The sequence below is a fragment of the Phoxinus phoxinus genome, assembly GCF_949152265.1.
Source record: "Phoxinus phoxinus genome assembly, chromosome: 2".
Taxonomy (NCBI): domain Eukaryota; kingdom Metazoa; phylum Chordata; class Actinopteri; order Cypriniformes; family Leuciscidae; genus Phoxinus; species Phoxinus phoxinus.
The window spans coordinates 43,787,194-43,804,420 of NC_136877.1; the positions used below are offsets into that span (position 1 = coordinate 43,787,194).

The 17,227-nt window shown below is 36.8% G+C and overlaps 1 protein-coding gene across 2 annotated transcripts; it reads left to right on the forward strand.

The window, feature by feature from the left end:
• Nucleotides 1–49: 49 nt before the first annotated feature.
• immp1l (inner mitochondrial membrane peptidase subunit 1) lies at nt 50–15,751 on the forward strand. 2 transcript variants are annotated; one of them, XM_079593907.1, is made up of 6 exons: nt 50–147; nt 9,172–9,296; nt 9,398–9,486; nt 9,597–9,723; nt 12,947–13,057; nt 13,603–15,751. In XM_079593907.1, the coding sequence occupies exons 1-6, from the start codon at nt 102–104 to the stop codon at nt 13,663–13,665; spliced, it is 561 nt and encodes a 186-aa protein (XP_079450033.1). In that variant the 5' UTR covers nt 50–101; the 3' UTR covers nt 13,666–15,751. The 2 variants fall into 2 exon arrangements, with proteins under 2 accessions (XP_079450033.1, XP_079450032.1); XM_079593906.1 differs by having other exon boundaries at nt 12,947–13,121; nt 13,603–14,072.
• The last annotated feature ends 1,476 nt before the right edge of the window (nt 15,752–17,227 follow it).

Consider the following 17,227-nt stretch of genomic DNA (forward strand, 5'->3'; position numbering starts at 1 on the left):
CAGCGAATGAATTGTTTAGTTCTTAGCCAATCAGAAAGAAACTTGGTTAGCGACGATGACGCAATGGAGTTCAAGGTTGACTGCAGCTGCGTAGTGAACGTATGATCAAGGAATACAAACAGCACGCTGTCAATGGGCACGAATCAGGTAGGATTACTGTACAAATTACCATAGTGTTTATTATAATTCCATCACACATTAATGCTGTAGATCATATTTATGCCATCGATGTTTCAAAACTGACAGCTAACGTTACCTGAGCTGTAACACAAAAATCTTGCTGCCCTTGTACTTTAGACAAGACTTATGAAATGTTATAAGCAGATTCATCACCGTTGACTGTAAAAGCTGAAGCTGTAACGGTATATTTAGTGATTAATTAACTGCACAATAAATCAAGATGCATGCTTGCATAAGTGTCAGAATCAGAATAAACAATCAGATCCATTTTTACTATTTGTAATAGTATGTATCGCAAATATAATGTATATTATTTGAATCAATGAATTTCATTATTTTATTCCCATGTTACAAATTAATTGTTTTTCAAATAAATACTGTTTTTTTTAACCTTGTATTCAATAGCACAACTGTTTTCAACATTGATTTCTGAATGATCATGTGACACTGAAGACTGGAGTAATTGTTATGATAAAGGAATACATTACATTTTAAAACATATATATATATATATATATATATATATATATATATATATATATATATATATATATATATATATATATTATTCAATTTTTATATTTCACAATATTGCTGTTTTACTGCAATATTTATTTTCTCATCAAATAACTGCAGCCTTGGTGAGAAAATGCATTTTTACTGATCCTCAATTTTTTTATATATAGGCTAGTATATATATACACACAAATGCACATTATATGCGTTTATGTTTATATGTGTCACATTATAATATGTATACACACACCCCAATACACAATTTCCACCCAATGCGCACGCACAAACACCCAATACACAATTCCCTACATTGCTGTGGTAGTTTCTTACAATATAAATTAGACACAAATCAGTATTTAACATCCATATATAATAACCGTGATGTTATCATAAAATAAGGTGTCTTATCATTGATAGTTTTGGTTCCTTTATTTCTAATTTCTGTACATAACAATGCTACATCTCCTCCACTAGACAGGCCCATTCAGTGTTATGGTGCTCTTTTTAGTTTGTCCAGATGCTGGTATCGCTTATGTTATTTTTATTATGTCAGCTTTATCAACTCATATCTGATTGTTCCACGCAGTGCTAATGCTAACAGTCATAACATGTCAAATGTTTCCTGAGCAGCTTGTTTGGGTTTCCCCGACGTGATTCTCTTTGCTACCACAATCTGAGGTTAAGAATATAGTGGCATTGCTCAGAAGGGAAGTTAGATTGTCATCTGCGGAGGGTTTGTATGCGTTAGTGTTGAAAGGAAAGCAATAATCTTGGATGCCAGGACAATTATAGGGTTGTGGTAACTATTATTTGTGAACCACAGGAAGGTCATTTTATTCTCTCCTCCAAAAACTGCATTAATCTGATTTTTTTTTCCAATACGAAATAAAGGATATCTATCCTGTAAAAACAAAGGCTAATTGGTAGGGATGGGCATTTAAATGAATAGAGAATTGTAAGGTTTCTCTTTTACCCACAACAGAAGGCCTAACTTGGCACATCTGATAAGATCTGTTTGCCTTTCAGCTCCATCTTGGGTTCAGGCTGCAGTCAAAGGTCATTTTAATAAAGATTAGTCTTTTTATGTCACGTCATTGTTACAGAACTAGCTCACCATCCTTTGAAATTGCTTCGCTTTTGTTCATATTTACGGGGATTGACTCTGTAATTGGCTTTATTCACTATCTGCCTTTTAAAATTCATTTGATTTCCATTGGACTGTTGTAAAATGATGTGATTGAGGGAGGTTTCCTTTATGTCATGCGTGCTGACATCTGTCCTCCAGCAACCAGGTGTCACCATCCCAGCTCAATCCACCGGCCTCTTTTTGATAGTTGCACCGATAGCCTCCCGATTACCACATCTCAAAGTTCTCCGATCCATTGAGAACAAAGAGAGGAGTGTGAGGCAGGCCACCCTCAGCTGCCTTCTGCCACACAGATCGAGAACATCAGAGTGTCCCCCCTCCTCATCTTCCTTCCATCTGGGTTCTCGGGGGAACGCCATCTTAGTTAACACTATTCGAATCTATGTAATCTTCTTAAGTCCCACAGAAGCTCCCAAAGTCGAGCTCCTCATGTATGTCTACATTCAGATGTGCTGTGATAAGAAGCTGTGAAGCAAGCCTTGCGATTGGATTCCTCTTTTCTTTTTTTTTTCTACTGATTTCACTCCATCCGCTGTCCTTCCAAATAATATTTTACAATTTTAAGATATTAAACATTAAACAATTCATTTAAATATCTATATTAGGCATGTTAGTATCTTCACCAAAAAAAAAAAGGTTGTAAGCCAGTTATTTATATATTTTGCTGTAGTTTGTCAGTAGGAAGTATCAGTTTACATTTTTCCAAACATTAATTTTTCCATTAATTGTAATAATCCAGTGAGATTTTTGTATGCACAAGGAGTCTGAAAACTGCCGGTGCTCCACATGGAGATCTGTTCTCACCATCATCGAGTCTGTCTGTGATTACATGAAGAACCAGAAAAAAAGTGAGACAGACTAAATCCAGAAGAACTGTTGTCTCCAGAAATGTCTCCAAGACGCTTGAAGAAACCTACCAACAAAGATAGCCAAAGATAGATACCTAAAAAACTATGTGCAAGTGTACCTGGACAAAAGCTGTTTTAAACTCAATGGGTGGTCATATATTAATTTGATTTAGCTAATAGAAGTAGGCCTAATACACAAGTGCCTAAAACTTTTTCACAGTATATTGTAGCTTTGCACGTAGGTTTCTTCAAGCATCTTGGAGAAGTTCTTCTGGATTTAGTCTGCCTCAGTTTTCTGATTCTTCATGTAATCCCAGATGGACTCGATGATGGTGAGATCAGATCTCCTTGTGGAGCACCGGCTGTTGTCCGACTCCTTGTCCATACAAAAATCTCACTGGATTGTTACAATTAAAGGGTTAGTTCACCCACAAATTAAAATTCTGTCAGTAATTACTCACCCTCATGTTGTTCCAACCCCGTAAGACTTTCGTTCATCTTCCGAACACAAATTAAGATATTTTATGAAATCTGAGAGCTGTCTCACTCCTTCATAGGCTGCTAGGTAATTGCTGCCGGCCCAGAAAAGTTAGTAAAGATATTGTTAAAATAGTCCAAGGGACTACAGTGGCTCAACCTTAAGTTTATCAAGCGACGAGAATACTTTGTGTGCAAAAAAAAAAAGACTTTATTCATTTTCTTCCGTGTGGGCCTCTGATGTGAGTTCACGGGAGCGCCACGACGCATGTGCGAGAACTGAGAAGATATATAAAAGTCTGTTTTTCCTGGATGTCCAAATCGTGAGAAACCAACGAGAAAACGTAAAAGCGCCTTACAAATGCCACAAAATGAATGGCTTACCTTTCACACTTTCCCATCAAATGATCGTAAGCGTCGTCATCTCAGTTCTCTTCTCGCGCATGCGTCGTGGCGCTCTCGTAAACTCACATCACAGGCCCACACGGAAAGAAAATGAATAGTTGAATAAAGTCGTTATTTTATGGGGGGTTTGCGCACAATAAGTATTCTCAGCACTTGATAAACTTTAAGGTTGAGCCACTGTAGTCACTTGGGCAACTTTAACAATGTTTTTACTAACTTTTTCTGGGCCGGCAGATGCAATTACCTCAGCCTGTGAGCCAGCTCTCAGATTTAATCAAAAATATCTTAATTTGTGTTCCGAAGATGAACAAGTCTTACTTGGAACAACATGGGTTGGAACAACATGATGGTGAGTAATTACTGACAGAATGTTCATTTTTGGTTGAACTAACCCTTTAATGGCAATAGGAATGCTTGGAAATGTAAACTTATAAATGTTAGGCTATATTAATGGTTTTTTGCTCTTTATCAGAGAGGAGCTATTTTCTGTCAATGCACTAGTAAATTACTATTTCTGTACCAAATATTCTTGTAATAATTTTAGTTCTGAATGTCCGGCAATCATGAACAATGGCGGTCAAAAATACAGCACTGCATCGTTTCCACTGTCACCTGGGCTGCTGTTTATTTTCTTTGCTATTTCAGGAGGTCAGCGGAGTGTAAGCACATTAGATGGTGGCACGGAGTCATAGTGACCTTTACACAAGTGTGACATCAGTCTCAATGCCTGAATTGGTGTTTGCACACTTTGCTTTTATATATACTGCACTGTAATTGACTCTCAAAGGGAAATCTAATGATATCAACTGAGAGGGTTTTCAAAACGCAGTTGATTTTCCAAAGTAATACATTTATGCATAATGTACTGATGGTGTAATTGTATTATTTTGGAAAATCAAATGTCTTAACTCTTCTGTTCAGTATTATATGTAGTGATGAACCAGAATCTAGGCAAACATTTTGGTTTCCTCCAAAATAGTTTTGTAGGCCAAAATGTTTTAATTGACTGTTTTAATTTAGGTTTTGGTAAAAAATTAATTCCGGTGCATGATAATCCGGTCTATAAGGTGTGTTTTAATAAATACCAGTAAGCGCATTGTTTTGTTAAAACAGATGTGCAACTGAATGGATATGAGAGTTTATATGCAGGGTCTATTAAACTATTTCATATTTTCGAACTTTTTGTTTTTATTAAGGCAACACCCATGCCATGAGTTCAAGACATGATGCAACAGCTTGATTTATTTATCTACCGGTAATATTCAATTTTTTTTAGTTGTCATACTTGTTGCCAAGACTAATTATCTATTTTTTAGAACAGTTTATCAGATTAAATGCTGCTAAACCAACATTGATGACCGCTCACTCTCAAGAGATTTGTTCAATTTCAGAAGTTTGTTTTTACAACAGATTTATAGGATTAAAGGGGCATTTTGATGCCACCTGCTTCTCTGCTCTCTGGGAACCCTTTCTCCCTTCTGTTGCATTATGGGTTTTGGGGGTCCGGGGCCACAGATGGCTCTCCAGAGATGCTCTATGTTCTGTGCTCTGTGTTGCATATATATATATATATACATATATATATATATATATATATATATATATATATATATATATATATATATATATATATATATATATACATTGTACTGTGTAATCCTGGATTAAGGGGAGACTTGGAGTTAATTATCCAATTGTTAGATAAAATTCATTTTGGTCCATCACTTTACCGTCTAGGGAATCATGTGGCAGATAGTGCTTGTTCCGAACACACAGGGGAATGTTCAGAAATAGAGATTTAATCTCAATTGTCTGAAGGTCTGTTTGATTTTGGCTAAACTCCATTTGATTCCAAGCAGCTGACTCACCCAGTCTCTCTCTCTCACACACACACACACACACACACACACACACACAGGGTGCTAGTGGAAAACCAGGCGGCCGCATATGGACTGTCTCTTGATATCATTCACTGGCCGTGTAATCTTATTATGCTAAATCCTTAATCCTCACCTATGCTGGACGCCCACAACAGTGACGTGCTGGTGATTGGACGACTAGACGGTAGTTGGGGATGCTGTGTTCTCCGCAACACATTCTGGCAAGCTGGTATATGAGCCTGACAGTCTCTTAGGGTCAGGACAAGAATGAAAGATGGAGCCAATTAGATTGAAGTAAAATGATGGACAGAACTAGAGGAAGATATTTCTGGATCAACATGCTTTGTTGTTACCAGAATCTGAATCGCGTCGAGTCAACTAGTTGTCTATTGTTCAATAGTTTATATATACAATTCCGTTCAAAAGTTTGGGGTCGGTAAGATTTTTTAAAATCAGTTTCATATGCTCACCAAGTTGAAACTGTAATATTATGATAAATTATTACAATTTAAAAGAAATGTTTTCTTTTTCAATATATTTAAAAATGTCATTTATTTGCGTAAATGCAATACTGAATGAATCGCATGATTTAAAAAAAGAAATATTTTGTATACTATCACGCATGTTCAATATACAGTGACACCCTTGCTGAATAGAAGTATTAGAAGTACTTTATTTAGCATGCTGACAGTATGCTATGCTTTAGTTTTTAGACAGTTTGCACAAAAAAATCCTCAGAAAAGTTATTTTACTGAAATGTCCCATTCGATTTATGACAGTTTTTCACCGTATGAAGTAACTTAAGGGTAACCAATTGCCCGTATTTACCAATTTATTATTAAAGTGATGAAAAAAAAATTGTCCCAAAAGATGCACTTCGTAACCAGCATACACTCTAAAAAATGCTGGGTTGTTTCAACCCAATTTTGGGTAAAATATGGACAAACCCAGCCGTTAAATTTTTACATTTTTAACCCAACGTTTGGGTTCGTCCATATTTTACCCAAAATTGGGTTGAAACAACCCAGCATTTTTTAGAGTGTAGCGATTTAAAAGGAAAGCGAACAGTATATGTAATAGTTTAGGCAGATAATCTGTGCCCACTATCAATTGGCAGGGAAAACGGCCCAGAAACAATAGTTTGTTCGCCCCACCCTGGAGTTTGATAAGCAAAACAACAGCTGGCCCTTTCACTGCCTCCCTGAGATTCGACTACATCCAGTCAGGCAGAAACATCCCTGGATGGAGGGGGCCTTTGGGTAGAAGAGCTAACTCTCGTACACCGTGTTTGTGTTGGGGGTATCAGACGTAATTATGAGGATTCAAAGGTGTGGATTCAATGTCTGACCGGAATGGATTGAAAGGGGTGTCGGGGACGGAGAGGTATGGGGCGAAGAGATGGCTGGTGGGTAATGGGATTAGGTGTAGCACTTTCCATGACACACGGAGACAGACACCTGACACTTGGCCTGGGACTGAGATGGAGGAAGTAGGGGACAGGGGGATTAATTCTGCCCCATATTGGAGATGTCATTCCCAAGGCAATAGGGGCTTTTGGGATGGGGCTCGGTTTCGTTTAGTTTCTGCTCGGCCGGGTCGCCTTAATTCCTTTGGTTTGTTTTCAGGAGAAAAGATTGCAGACATCCAGCGCTGTTGTTCTTCTGAAGATTCGTTTTCTAATTGCGCAAGAGCTCGATTTTTCGAGTTTCTTGTTATGAACCAGCCTGTAAACTGACAAACGGCACGCCATTGAAGTGTTGGTTTATCTTTTGAGCTGTTTATCTGCCAAGCGAGGTTTCATGGATGTGTACAAACATCCAAACATGACCTTTATTGACTCACGCACCCTGCTAGCTTGATGGCCAAGGAAAAGTCAATAGTTTGAGTGAGGATGGACTGTTTATTCAGACAACGCACCACAGTTTTATCAGTTAAAGAGCCGGGGTGCGAGGACAAACAAAGGACCTTGTGTTCTGTTGCTATGGCCATAGCGTAACCCTTTATTTTATTTTTTTTAGTTCGAGGAGATGAACCTGTGCCTGCAAGCGCTGTCACCTGCTCCCACAGGTGTAGATTGGGTTGTCTCAGACAGGGTCAGATGCCCAACCCATCAACAAGGCACAAAGAGCGACCTTTGTGCCTTGTTGATGGGTTGTAGAGGCTACTGAGAATGAAACACCATCTCTAATGATCACTTTGGTTTCACAGTTTTAACCGTTAGCATTAAATGTGTGAGGTGCATTTCCCCACCAACACCACCTCAGTGACAAAGTGTTTAAAAGCCACTTTCGACCCTCTGGCACAGGCATGGGTCGTCAGTTTTTGGCACTGAGTGAGATTTCCAATTGAGAATTTCCATGCAAATTTTAGGTTTTCATTTGGAGTCAAGGTGTAGCGGTTAAAGCTCCAGCGCTGTGGTGCTCTTTGAGAATGGGTTAATATAGTCAACTAATCATTGATAATTATTACAAATATTCATTTATGATGTTACAATCTAAATTTGGGATTTAATTCATATGTCTTGAAATCGCCATACATATTGTTTTAGTATTATTTTTATAGTATTTATTAATCATTTTAATTCGCATTTATTTTGATATTTTCAAAAAAATAGTTTAAAGGGATAGTTCACACAAAAAATGAAAATGTTGTCATCATTTACTCACCCTCATGTTGTTCCAAACCTGTATGAGACACAAAAGATGATATTTTAAAGAATGTTTAACCAAACAGTTGACGGTAGCCATTGACTTCCATAGTATTTTTTTTTTTCCTACTATGGAAGTCGGTGGGTGCCGTCAACGGTTACCAACATTCTTTAAAATGTCTTTTGTTTAGAATAAAAATAATAATACAGGTTTTGAACAACTTGAGGGTAAGTAATGACAATTTTCCTATTTTTTTATTTTCATCTATTTCTTTAAATCATTTTTATTAGTTTGTGTTTTTCATCTTTTATTGGTAACACTTTACAATTAGGTCCTATTAGTTAACATTAGTTAATGCTTTAACTAAAAATGAGCAATACATTTGTTAACTTATTTATTTCTCTATGTTAACATTGGGTAATAAAAATACAACTAATCGTTGTTAGTACATGTTAGCTCAAATCCATTAAATAATATAAACATCATTTTTTTTTTTTTATTAATGTAGTACATTTTGAAATGTACATTAATTAAGATTAATAAATGCTTTAAGAATGTTTCATAGTTTATGTCAACTAAGCAGCTAACTAACAATTTTATTGACTTTTATTGTAAAGTGTTACCGTTTTATTTTACAGCTTTATTTTAATTACTGAAAAAAAAATTAAGTTGCCAATAACAACACCTCCATACACAAGCATGTGCTATGTTTTATTAAGATATAATAAAACCAACTAGTGAACAAACCAGTTCAACTAGCCGTTCAGCTCATTAACTACTACATTTTGAAAATGCTAAATTGCACGGATTAATCGTTCACAATAAGATGCATTTAGAAAATAGATTTACATTTGATGGAAATTAATTTCCATTTCATGCCGGCTTCCCTTTTCCATTTCCACTCCGGTAATTTCTTGTCACTATTCCTGAAAACTAAATTTAATTTTTAATCTCAGACTTTCATTTTCATCACCTGGTTTAGAACTCGAAGGAAATCAGTAAATGTGCTTAAATCTCTCCTGCATGGAAATATTAATGTTTGTTGTGAATGACTCTTTTTTTCCCCCCAGCATTTCTGAGGAGTGGCAGGATGTTTCGTGGTTTCTTTGTGAAGACAGTTAGCTTTGTTGGTTACACCGTCCAGTATGGCTGCATCGCTCACTGTGCCTTTGAGTATATTGGTGAATTTGTGTCGGTAAGTTTCTTGGAGATGTTTAGTCAAATCATTTAATGAAACAGACAAAGAAATACATATACATGCTTAATGCTACCCACAATTCACCTACTGTACAACAGTGTTCAGGACCTTCCATGGAGCCCACTATCACTAGCCACGATGTGGTTTTCTCAGAACGAGTAAGCCGTCACCTCTGTCGAATACAAAAGTGAGTGTCTATGAAATGCTTACTTTAGTGTTTTTTTTTTTTTTAAGTGATATTTTGATCATACTTTCATATTGGCTTCATTTTTGACCTCACCTGTTACATTCTTCCAGAGGGGATATTGTAATAGCCAAAAGTCCTTTTGATCCGAAGATGAACATCTGTAAAAGAGTGATCGGACTGGAGGGGGACAAAGTCTGCACCAGTGGACCATCTGATATCTTTAAAACACACACTTACGTGAGTACCTACTGTAGTGCACTGACATGGGCTCTGCCTTCATAATGCATAGACACTTTCTGAAGTATTCTACTACATTTTTTTCTTCTTTTAGTATGAACCACTGCGTTTACTCTTAAGGTGTATGCATTTGAATTTCACATGCATTCACGTCCATTGGGTAAAACGTTTACCTTATGGAAGAAACAAATGCTTGTTTCTCAGTTATTATTGGTCCAGAGAGAGCATATACACCCTTTCACTGAAATAGCTGTTATTGCTTTTTGGTATCACTTGTTTTTCTTTCTTTCTTTTTTTCACCTTGCCTGTGTGCGGTTCTGGCCTGTAATTTTTCCCGAAGCTGTTAGTGTTAGTGACAGATGAGTAGAGCAAGTGATGAAGAGAAAGGAGAGAAAGAAAGGCCTGCCACTGGAGTCCTTTAAAGCAACACTAAAGAAAATGTTTTACCTTAAAATAATGTTTCCAAAACCGTATCAGTGGTTCATCAGGTCGTAACAGGGTGAAAGGCACTTCTGGATTCGCTTTGCAGCCCTATATCTGCTATAACCACACCACACTATGTAAGTTTGCCAGACCGGGTCGCGTTTCTGTAGTTCGAATGAGACATAAGAAAACTACAAATTTGACTTGCTTTACGTCAAGCATTACAATAGTCATTATTTAGTTTTTCTTCGTTTCTGATGTCGCAATACATCATACTTTCATGAAATCATGCAACATACTCTTACCTTGTCTGTGGACATCGTTCATTCCAAAGCCGGTGCTGGATAAACAGCGAGCGTGCGACGATAATGGACAATTCCACTTCCAACCTGTAGGGCGACTGAAGACGAAAAGTTCTTTAGTGTTGCTTTAAGGTAAAGAGATACAAACCCTCAGCTGAAAAAGATTGTAGGAGTTTGCTCAGTCTCTCAGTACTAGTCAAACCTAAACGGATTACAATGACAATTTAGTGAATTGCAGAACAATTACTATAGGCATCAATGTACTGTTACTTTTTCTTCTCCTTTTAAAATCTCCCATTGACTTGCTATTCAAAATGAACAGTGAATGTACATATTGAATTGCGATTGGTCTTCTTTCTTGCATTTATTTGCATTCTGATTGCATTTTGTCTTTTGCTGCATTTTTTGTTGCAAGGTCACAGTTGTTGTTTCATGTTGATTCTTATTTATAGCTGACAGAAAACACAAAACTAATGCTAATATAATAAACCTGTGACTTTGTGGTATCTAATAACACGGAAATATCAATACTTCATAAACGTTTTAGAAAAAGAAAAGAAAGTCTCTTGGCAAGTAAATACTACCTTCAGTGTGACAGGATGATTTGTTTGTTTCTCTATATAAAATGCCTTTGGGAAAGTAAAGGATTTGTCAATCAAAGATAGAAGGCTAATTACCGATTTGGCTGTGTGATCTTAGGCAGCTGTTATTCACTGCATGTCTCCAAACCACAATATGTTAATGGTCAAGACATACAGTATAAACAGGAGAAAATGTGTGATAGTGTACAGTAGAGTGCTGCAGGAATGAGTCCTGAAAGTTTATATGCAGTCAGCAACCAATTAGCATGCTAAGCTAACTAGCATAAGACAACAAACAAGGTCAACTTCGGTGAGGTATTTCTCAGGAACGGTAGTGAATATCCGTTCAGTCATTTTTGTGCGGCTCGGTCCAAAGTTCATATGATACGATTTTGGACACAATTAGACAAACAGTTTTTCGTATAATTAATATGGCAGACAGGCACATTAATGAAAAATGTCAAATGAGATCTTGTCTGATTTAGGAGAAAAAAAGGACAAATTTTGGACAGTTTTTTCAAAAGTTGTGTTTTTGCAAAAATCCTTATATCTCTGGAGCACTAGGTGGAGCTGAACTTCTCAGGTACCTTTAGGACATGCTGTCGACGATCCATATCTAATTTTGTGGCGATACTGTATGTCAAATCGTTTAAAAGATACTGCAATTTCTGACAAAACTCTACGTGGCGAACCGATGGTTCATTCGATCCTGGTAAAATCAGCCCCTTTAGGGCTTGGCTGCTAAAAATCGTATTGGTATTTTGTCAAGGGAACAAGGGTGATGTGGTGGACTTCTGGTTTGCCCTACAAAATGACATAATCCTTAATTCAGTTACCAAAAAAAAAAAAGTTAGTAGTAAAAAAAAGTTAGGAAAGCAAGTCGAAGATAAGACAAGCCCATATACTAATTTACATTAGTTGTAGAGGTATTTTGTTGACCAGTATCAAGATGTTTCTAACATGCCTCCCATTTGTAAGATCGAATGCAGGGTTGTCAACATTTGTGTCTGGTCACAGTATGGTGTGAAGTCTCGCATGCTTGGCTGACGGATAGGACAAAAGCTTTGCTTCAGATGATGACGGGCTGAGATTTCTTGTGGATGGGATCAAACATATGTTTTCATGCTAATGAGAGTCGACTGCAAGACGAATACATGCTGACATATGTTTATAATCGCGGTTCTTTTTGCATTGGTCAATGATGAGTTTGTTTGCAATACAGAAGGTCAGCAAATCATTTTGTAAGTCATGTTTGTTTTCGTTTTTCACACATTGAAGCATGAAACGGCTTTGTTAGATATCTGGTGTGACCGTAAGTATGCTTTCTTAACAGTTGAGCACATTAAATCCTACAGTGTGGAAATTATTAAAGTTTGGTCAGTGCCAGATAGGCGTCTCCATACTGTTATGTTTATAATGACAACGTGATGTGTTGTTCACCCTCGCCTCACATATAGAGGGGGTGGAGGGGACTTAATTAGGGGCTTGACAGCCCCACTCTCCCTGTGTGATGAGATTATTCCTAATTGATGTCAGTGTGGATCAGGATTCGCTCGGTTGCCAGCCCAGCCTGGCAGGTCTGTCCGTGGTCTAGACCCATGGAGCAGCTCATGGAGGCGTGGCTTCACCCCTCACAGAGAGGATAAAGGATAAAGGGGGGGTGCGAGGCCCCAGCGGTCAGTAAAAATGATCCCATTCCCATCTGAGATGAGCAGTTAAGTCATGTGAACTTTCTCACTGTTAGGAACTTCTTCTTTATCCTCTAATCCGGGGGAACCGATATTGTGTGTTGCATGTGAAGCATGAGTCAAAGGATCATTTTAGACCTCATTTTTGGTTTGGCTGCAATCCGAATAAATCTTATTAATTTTCAGTTATGATTTAACATTTTGCTCTTCCCATCCTGCTGTAATCTAGGTACCAAGAGGGCATGTGTGGCTGGAAGGCGATAACCTTCGGAATTCCACAGATTCCCGAAGCTATGGCCCAATTCCCTATGCCTTGATCCGAGGACGTGTTTGCTTAAAGGTAATGAGGATACGGACTCGTTTCTTGACCTATACGCTTCCCCAAAGGCCAAACCTCAAGCTTTGTGAGTTTGAACTGTTGCCATTTTGTTGTTTTTTTCTTCTTCATGTGAGGCATTGTTTTTCCTTAAACAAGAAACACAAATGATCCTTTCTCAATTTTACGTTTATTGTAAATACAAATAAATTATTTCATACTAAGGTTATCCAGTAACTAGCTAAAAAACTGTGTGCCGTCTTCATTTGAAATTGTTTTCAGCTGTCGTCTCGTATAGCGTCATGTGCCCATGACCCTGTAAACAGGTCTCCTCACCTTCTGTCAGCCCTTGATTGGAAACTCAAAGGCAAATGATACAGGGGTGTTTTTTTCTTACAGGGTCTTATAAGGAAAAGGTGTTGCTTCTGCACTATAATATAAAGTAGATTAATGCTATATTTAATTTAATTTAATATGAACTGTTTATTTTTTGCATTTCACTGTTTCATTTAATATGAAATTAAGTAATTTATGTATTATTTTTGTTTTGCTGTGCTTGTGTTTTGCAGTTGTGGCCACCTCATAGTGTTGGCGTATTGGCCGAAAGTCCAAACGGCGGGCGCATTTTATGAAGAAGCTGTGTTCATGTAGTCACAATGCAAATGATATATTTTTTAATGTTTTAAAATAAATTCTTATTTATAATTCTTGTCGGTTTCATTGTTTAAGGCAAACAAGGATTTATGATAGTGAAGAAACATAAATGCATCATATCACCTACATCATGTTGCAATCAAAAAATGGTTTAAAAATTCTAAGAAGATCTGTTAATGTTTCGAATGGGTATTACAGACTTGTGTTGTTTTTATTCATCACTCAGTTACACTGAAATGTAATTTTTGCATGGAATTACATTGACCAAAAGTTATAAATTAACATATTTACCTTCTTCGGTAACACATTTTGCTGTTGTTGAGGGAGCATATGACTGTATATAGAAATTTCCCTTTTAATTGATGATGCCTGTTTCCACTTTCAGAGTAAAAAATAAATAAATAAACGTATAAATAAATAAACGTATAAATAAATAAAAGTATTTCTCATACTTGCTCATAGTGTGACCTAATGTTGAATGTGACTTTTTCTTTTTTTTTTACTCTTGTAAGAAAACAGGCCAGAAACAGGCTGCCAAATTCTTCCATATGCAGTTGTGTGGTATAAATATTACATCTGCTATGTTGGCATTGTCCTTTGACCTGGATTGTGTTGACCTGTTACAATAGTATAATTTAATCAGCTCCATTTTGCACTTCTTGAGTTCTTTGACATTTTTATATGCATTTTATTTTTTCTGTTTGTCTTTGAGAGGGCAAAACTGGCTACTTTATTTTGATGGTCCACTTTAGACATTCTAGTAACTATAAGAAACTTTGCAACTAAATGTCAACTAACTAAGTAATAGACTGTTAGTAGACTGTTAGGGTTTGGGTTAGTAGAATAAGTTAACACATTCGGGCAAAGTGACTTATATTCATTTTATAGCATAAAAATAAAGTGTTAGCAGATATCAAGCAGACAGTTTACTAACACTCTAATGACTGCTAGTTGACATGTAGTTGTAAAGTTACTTATTGTTAGTAGTGGACGATCAAAATTAAGTGTTACCGAAAAACTTCTAAAGACACTTGTTTTCACCGTTCCACAACCATACATCCTCTGTGTAACTACCCTTAGAGGATTTACTTTAGTGTTTGAAGCATCATGATATGGGTTTAAGCACACCTGGAATGTAATTCACTATTGAGGGTAATGATTAATAAACTTTATCATAATTAAAGTCCAAAGAGAGACTTCTACACTCCCTCCTCAAAGACAAACTCCCTCAGTTGCTCTTTCTTCTTTTTCAGTGTTTATTGGTGTGTTTGGATGTGTGCATTTAAGGTAATGAGAAATTGACGTCCTTCTTTCAAAGCAAAATGTGTCATTCTTTAATCAAGGTTTTTAATTAAAACTTCACAGCGTCATTTGATCTCAGCGCAGGATGAGTCTGTCTTCGGATGATGCTGGCTGACATCAAACACAAATGTGAGACGGCGGTCACAATTTATTTTCAGTAATGTGGCCGTTTGCATGGGATGAGCCTCTTAATTTGGCTGAAACTTGTTTTTGTGTGCTGATCTGAAGTCAGATTTGTGGTTTCTGTTGTTGTGGTTGAGATTGAGGTTTGTGGAAAGGGGATTTGATCTTAGATCAGTTCAAAAGGGAAACTTCTGCCAACATAGGATTTTCTCCCCGGTGGATCCATACCAGACAGATGGCATTGTGGGGGAGACAGACCATTGCCAGCTTCACCCAAGTGTGATGTCTGTTGTGATCAGACCCGTGAGGATAATCGATAGATAAACCCTTTGGTTTAAAAATGTACACCAGGCTTCCGAATTATTGTCAAAAGCATAAAAGCAAAACATAATGCCAGGTAATTTGATGCAAACACATTTCCTGGTGTTAATTGAGAGTCTTTGTCTGTGAAGAAATGAAAAATATGTTTAAAGCTTACTATGGTAAGAAATTTGTTGCTTGGATTCAAAGTTACAGATATTATATTATGATAGCCACCATGGTCATCAAGATTTGAAAAGTTTCTTAGCTATTTTTACACATGAAATCCATTAAACTGCAGTGACATGACCTTTTCCAATAAATGTACCACATTCACGCAACAGTTTTCAGTCTTTTATCCACATATCTGTTAACATAAGCACTAAAATGCAGTTCTGATATAATTTGTTGGGAAACCAGATTTTTTTCACTCTTTCATAATCCATGATTTTTGACTCCAGCCTAGCTTATAAAACTTAATTTCTTTTTTTCTTGGCCATCACCAAAAAATATTTATTATAATAATTTTGCACAAATTTCAAACTATTTAGTACCCTGGTAAATGAAAAGCAGTGCGATTAGGAAAATATTAGGATGCGTATTTGTAAAGCCTTGAATGTCAGCAAGAATAATTTTTTTGAAAGAAAAGTTTTATGTTCACCAAGACTGCAATTATTTGATAAAATACAGTCAAAGACAGAAATATTGTGAAATTTTATTCAAATTTAAAATAACTGTTTTCTATTTTTATATTACTTCATTGTCATGATTTTTCAGAAACCATTCTAATGCTGTTTTAATCCTCAATATTTGTTTCAGGATTCTCAGATGGATAACGTTTGAAGAACAGCATTTATTTGAAATACAAAAATCTTTTGTAATAGTAATGTCTTTACTGTCTTTTTTCATAATTTTAATGTCTCCTTGCTGAATAAAAGTCTCCATAAAAAAAAATTTGTCAGTACAAAATGTTTCTGCCAATGTTCCCGCAACTTATTAAATTAACAGAGCCGATTTCGCAGTATTGTAACAATGGCTCATGTTCAAACATGACATTCAAACAGGAAAGTGACATTTCCTTTATGTGAAGGGAAAGCACCAGCTAGTTTAAAAATCTCTTAAAACTATTGATTCATGCTAAAACCTGTGGTATTTTGGTTGAAAATATGGTAATAGTTATATTAATAATGTACCATGGTACATTTTTATGCAAGGAAATGGTCAAACATAGACTTCAGAACAAAACAAGTGCATGCTTTGTCAATCTCATTGGAGATTGACCTGAACTTTCTTGATGATCTCAGTTCTCAGAGTCGAGGCAACCTCCCTTCTTGAGAAGGGCACAACAGCAGCGTGGAGCCGCTCTGAGGTCTGAGGTGGGAGTTTGCAGTTTCGGACAGCCATTGCTGTGTGGAATTGTCCTCATGCCACAGGCATTCAACACTATTACTGTCGCTCTCCTCGACTAATAGTGGCAAGAGTGCTGGGGAGCAACACTGAACACTCTTAATGGAGGGCAAAGGAACATTTTCCCCAAGGCCTGGAGACATGGGCGAGGTGGGAAGGAAAAGGGGGCATAAAGGGGCAAAAGACCCATCACTTTGTGTAAAGGCAGGCTGATTCTGACAGTCCTGACCCACATACCCCCCGTGGGTCTGCAAGCACTCTTGCTCAATGAAAGCACTTTTTGAGAAGCGAGTCTAAAACAATGACTCCGAACAGTATTGTTTCGGATGTTGTCTTCAGACTTTGTCCTCTTATACTTCTCAGTTCACTATATAATGTCAATGTGTCAAATGTGATTTTCTTCTTTGA

What these genes read in the sequence shown, in the direction of transcription:
- immp1l (XM_079593906.1), top strand. Translation starts at nt 102, where the DNA reads ATGATCAAGGAATACAAACAGCACGCTGTCAATGGGCACGAATCAG. An exon ending in ATATTGGTGAATTTGTGTCG is followed by an intron (nt 9,297 to 9,397) that starts GTAAGTTTCTTG and finishes ACTGTACAACAG; the next exon opens with TGTTCAGGACCTTCCATGGA. An exon ending in CACCTCTGTCGAATACAAAA is followed by an intron (nt 9,487 to 9,596) that starts GTGAGTGTCTAT and finishes ACATTCTTCCAG; the next exon opens with AGGGGATATTGTAATAGCCA.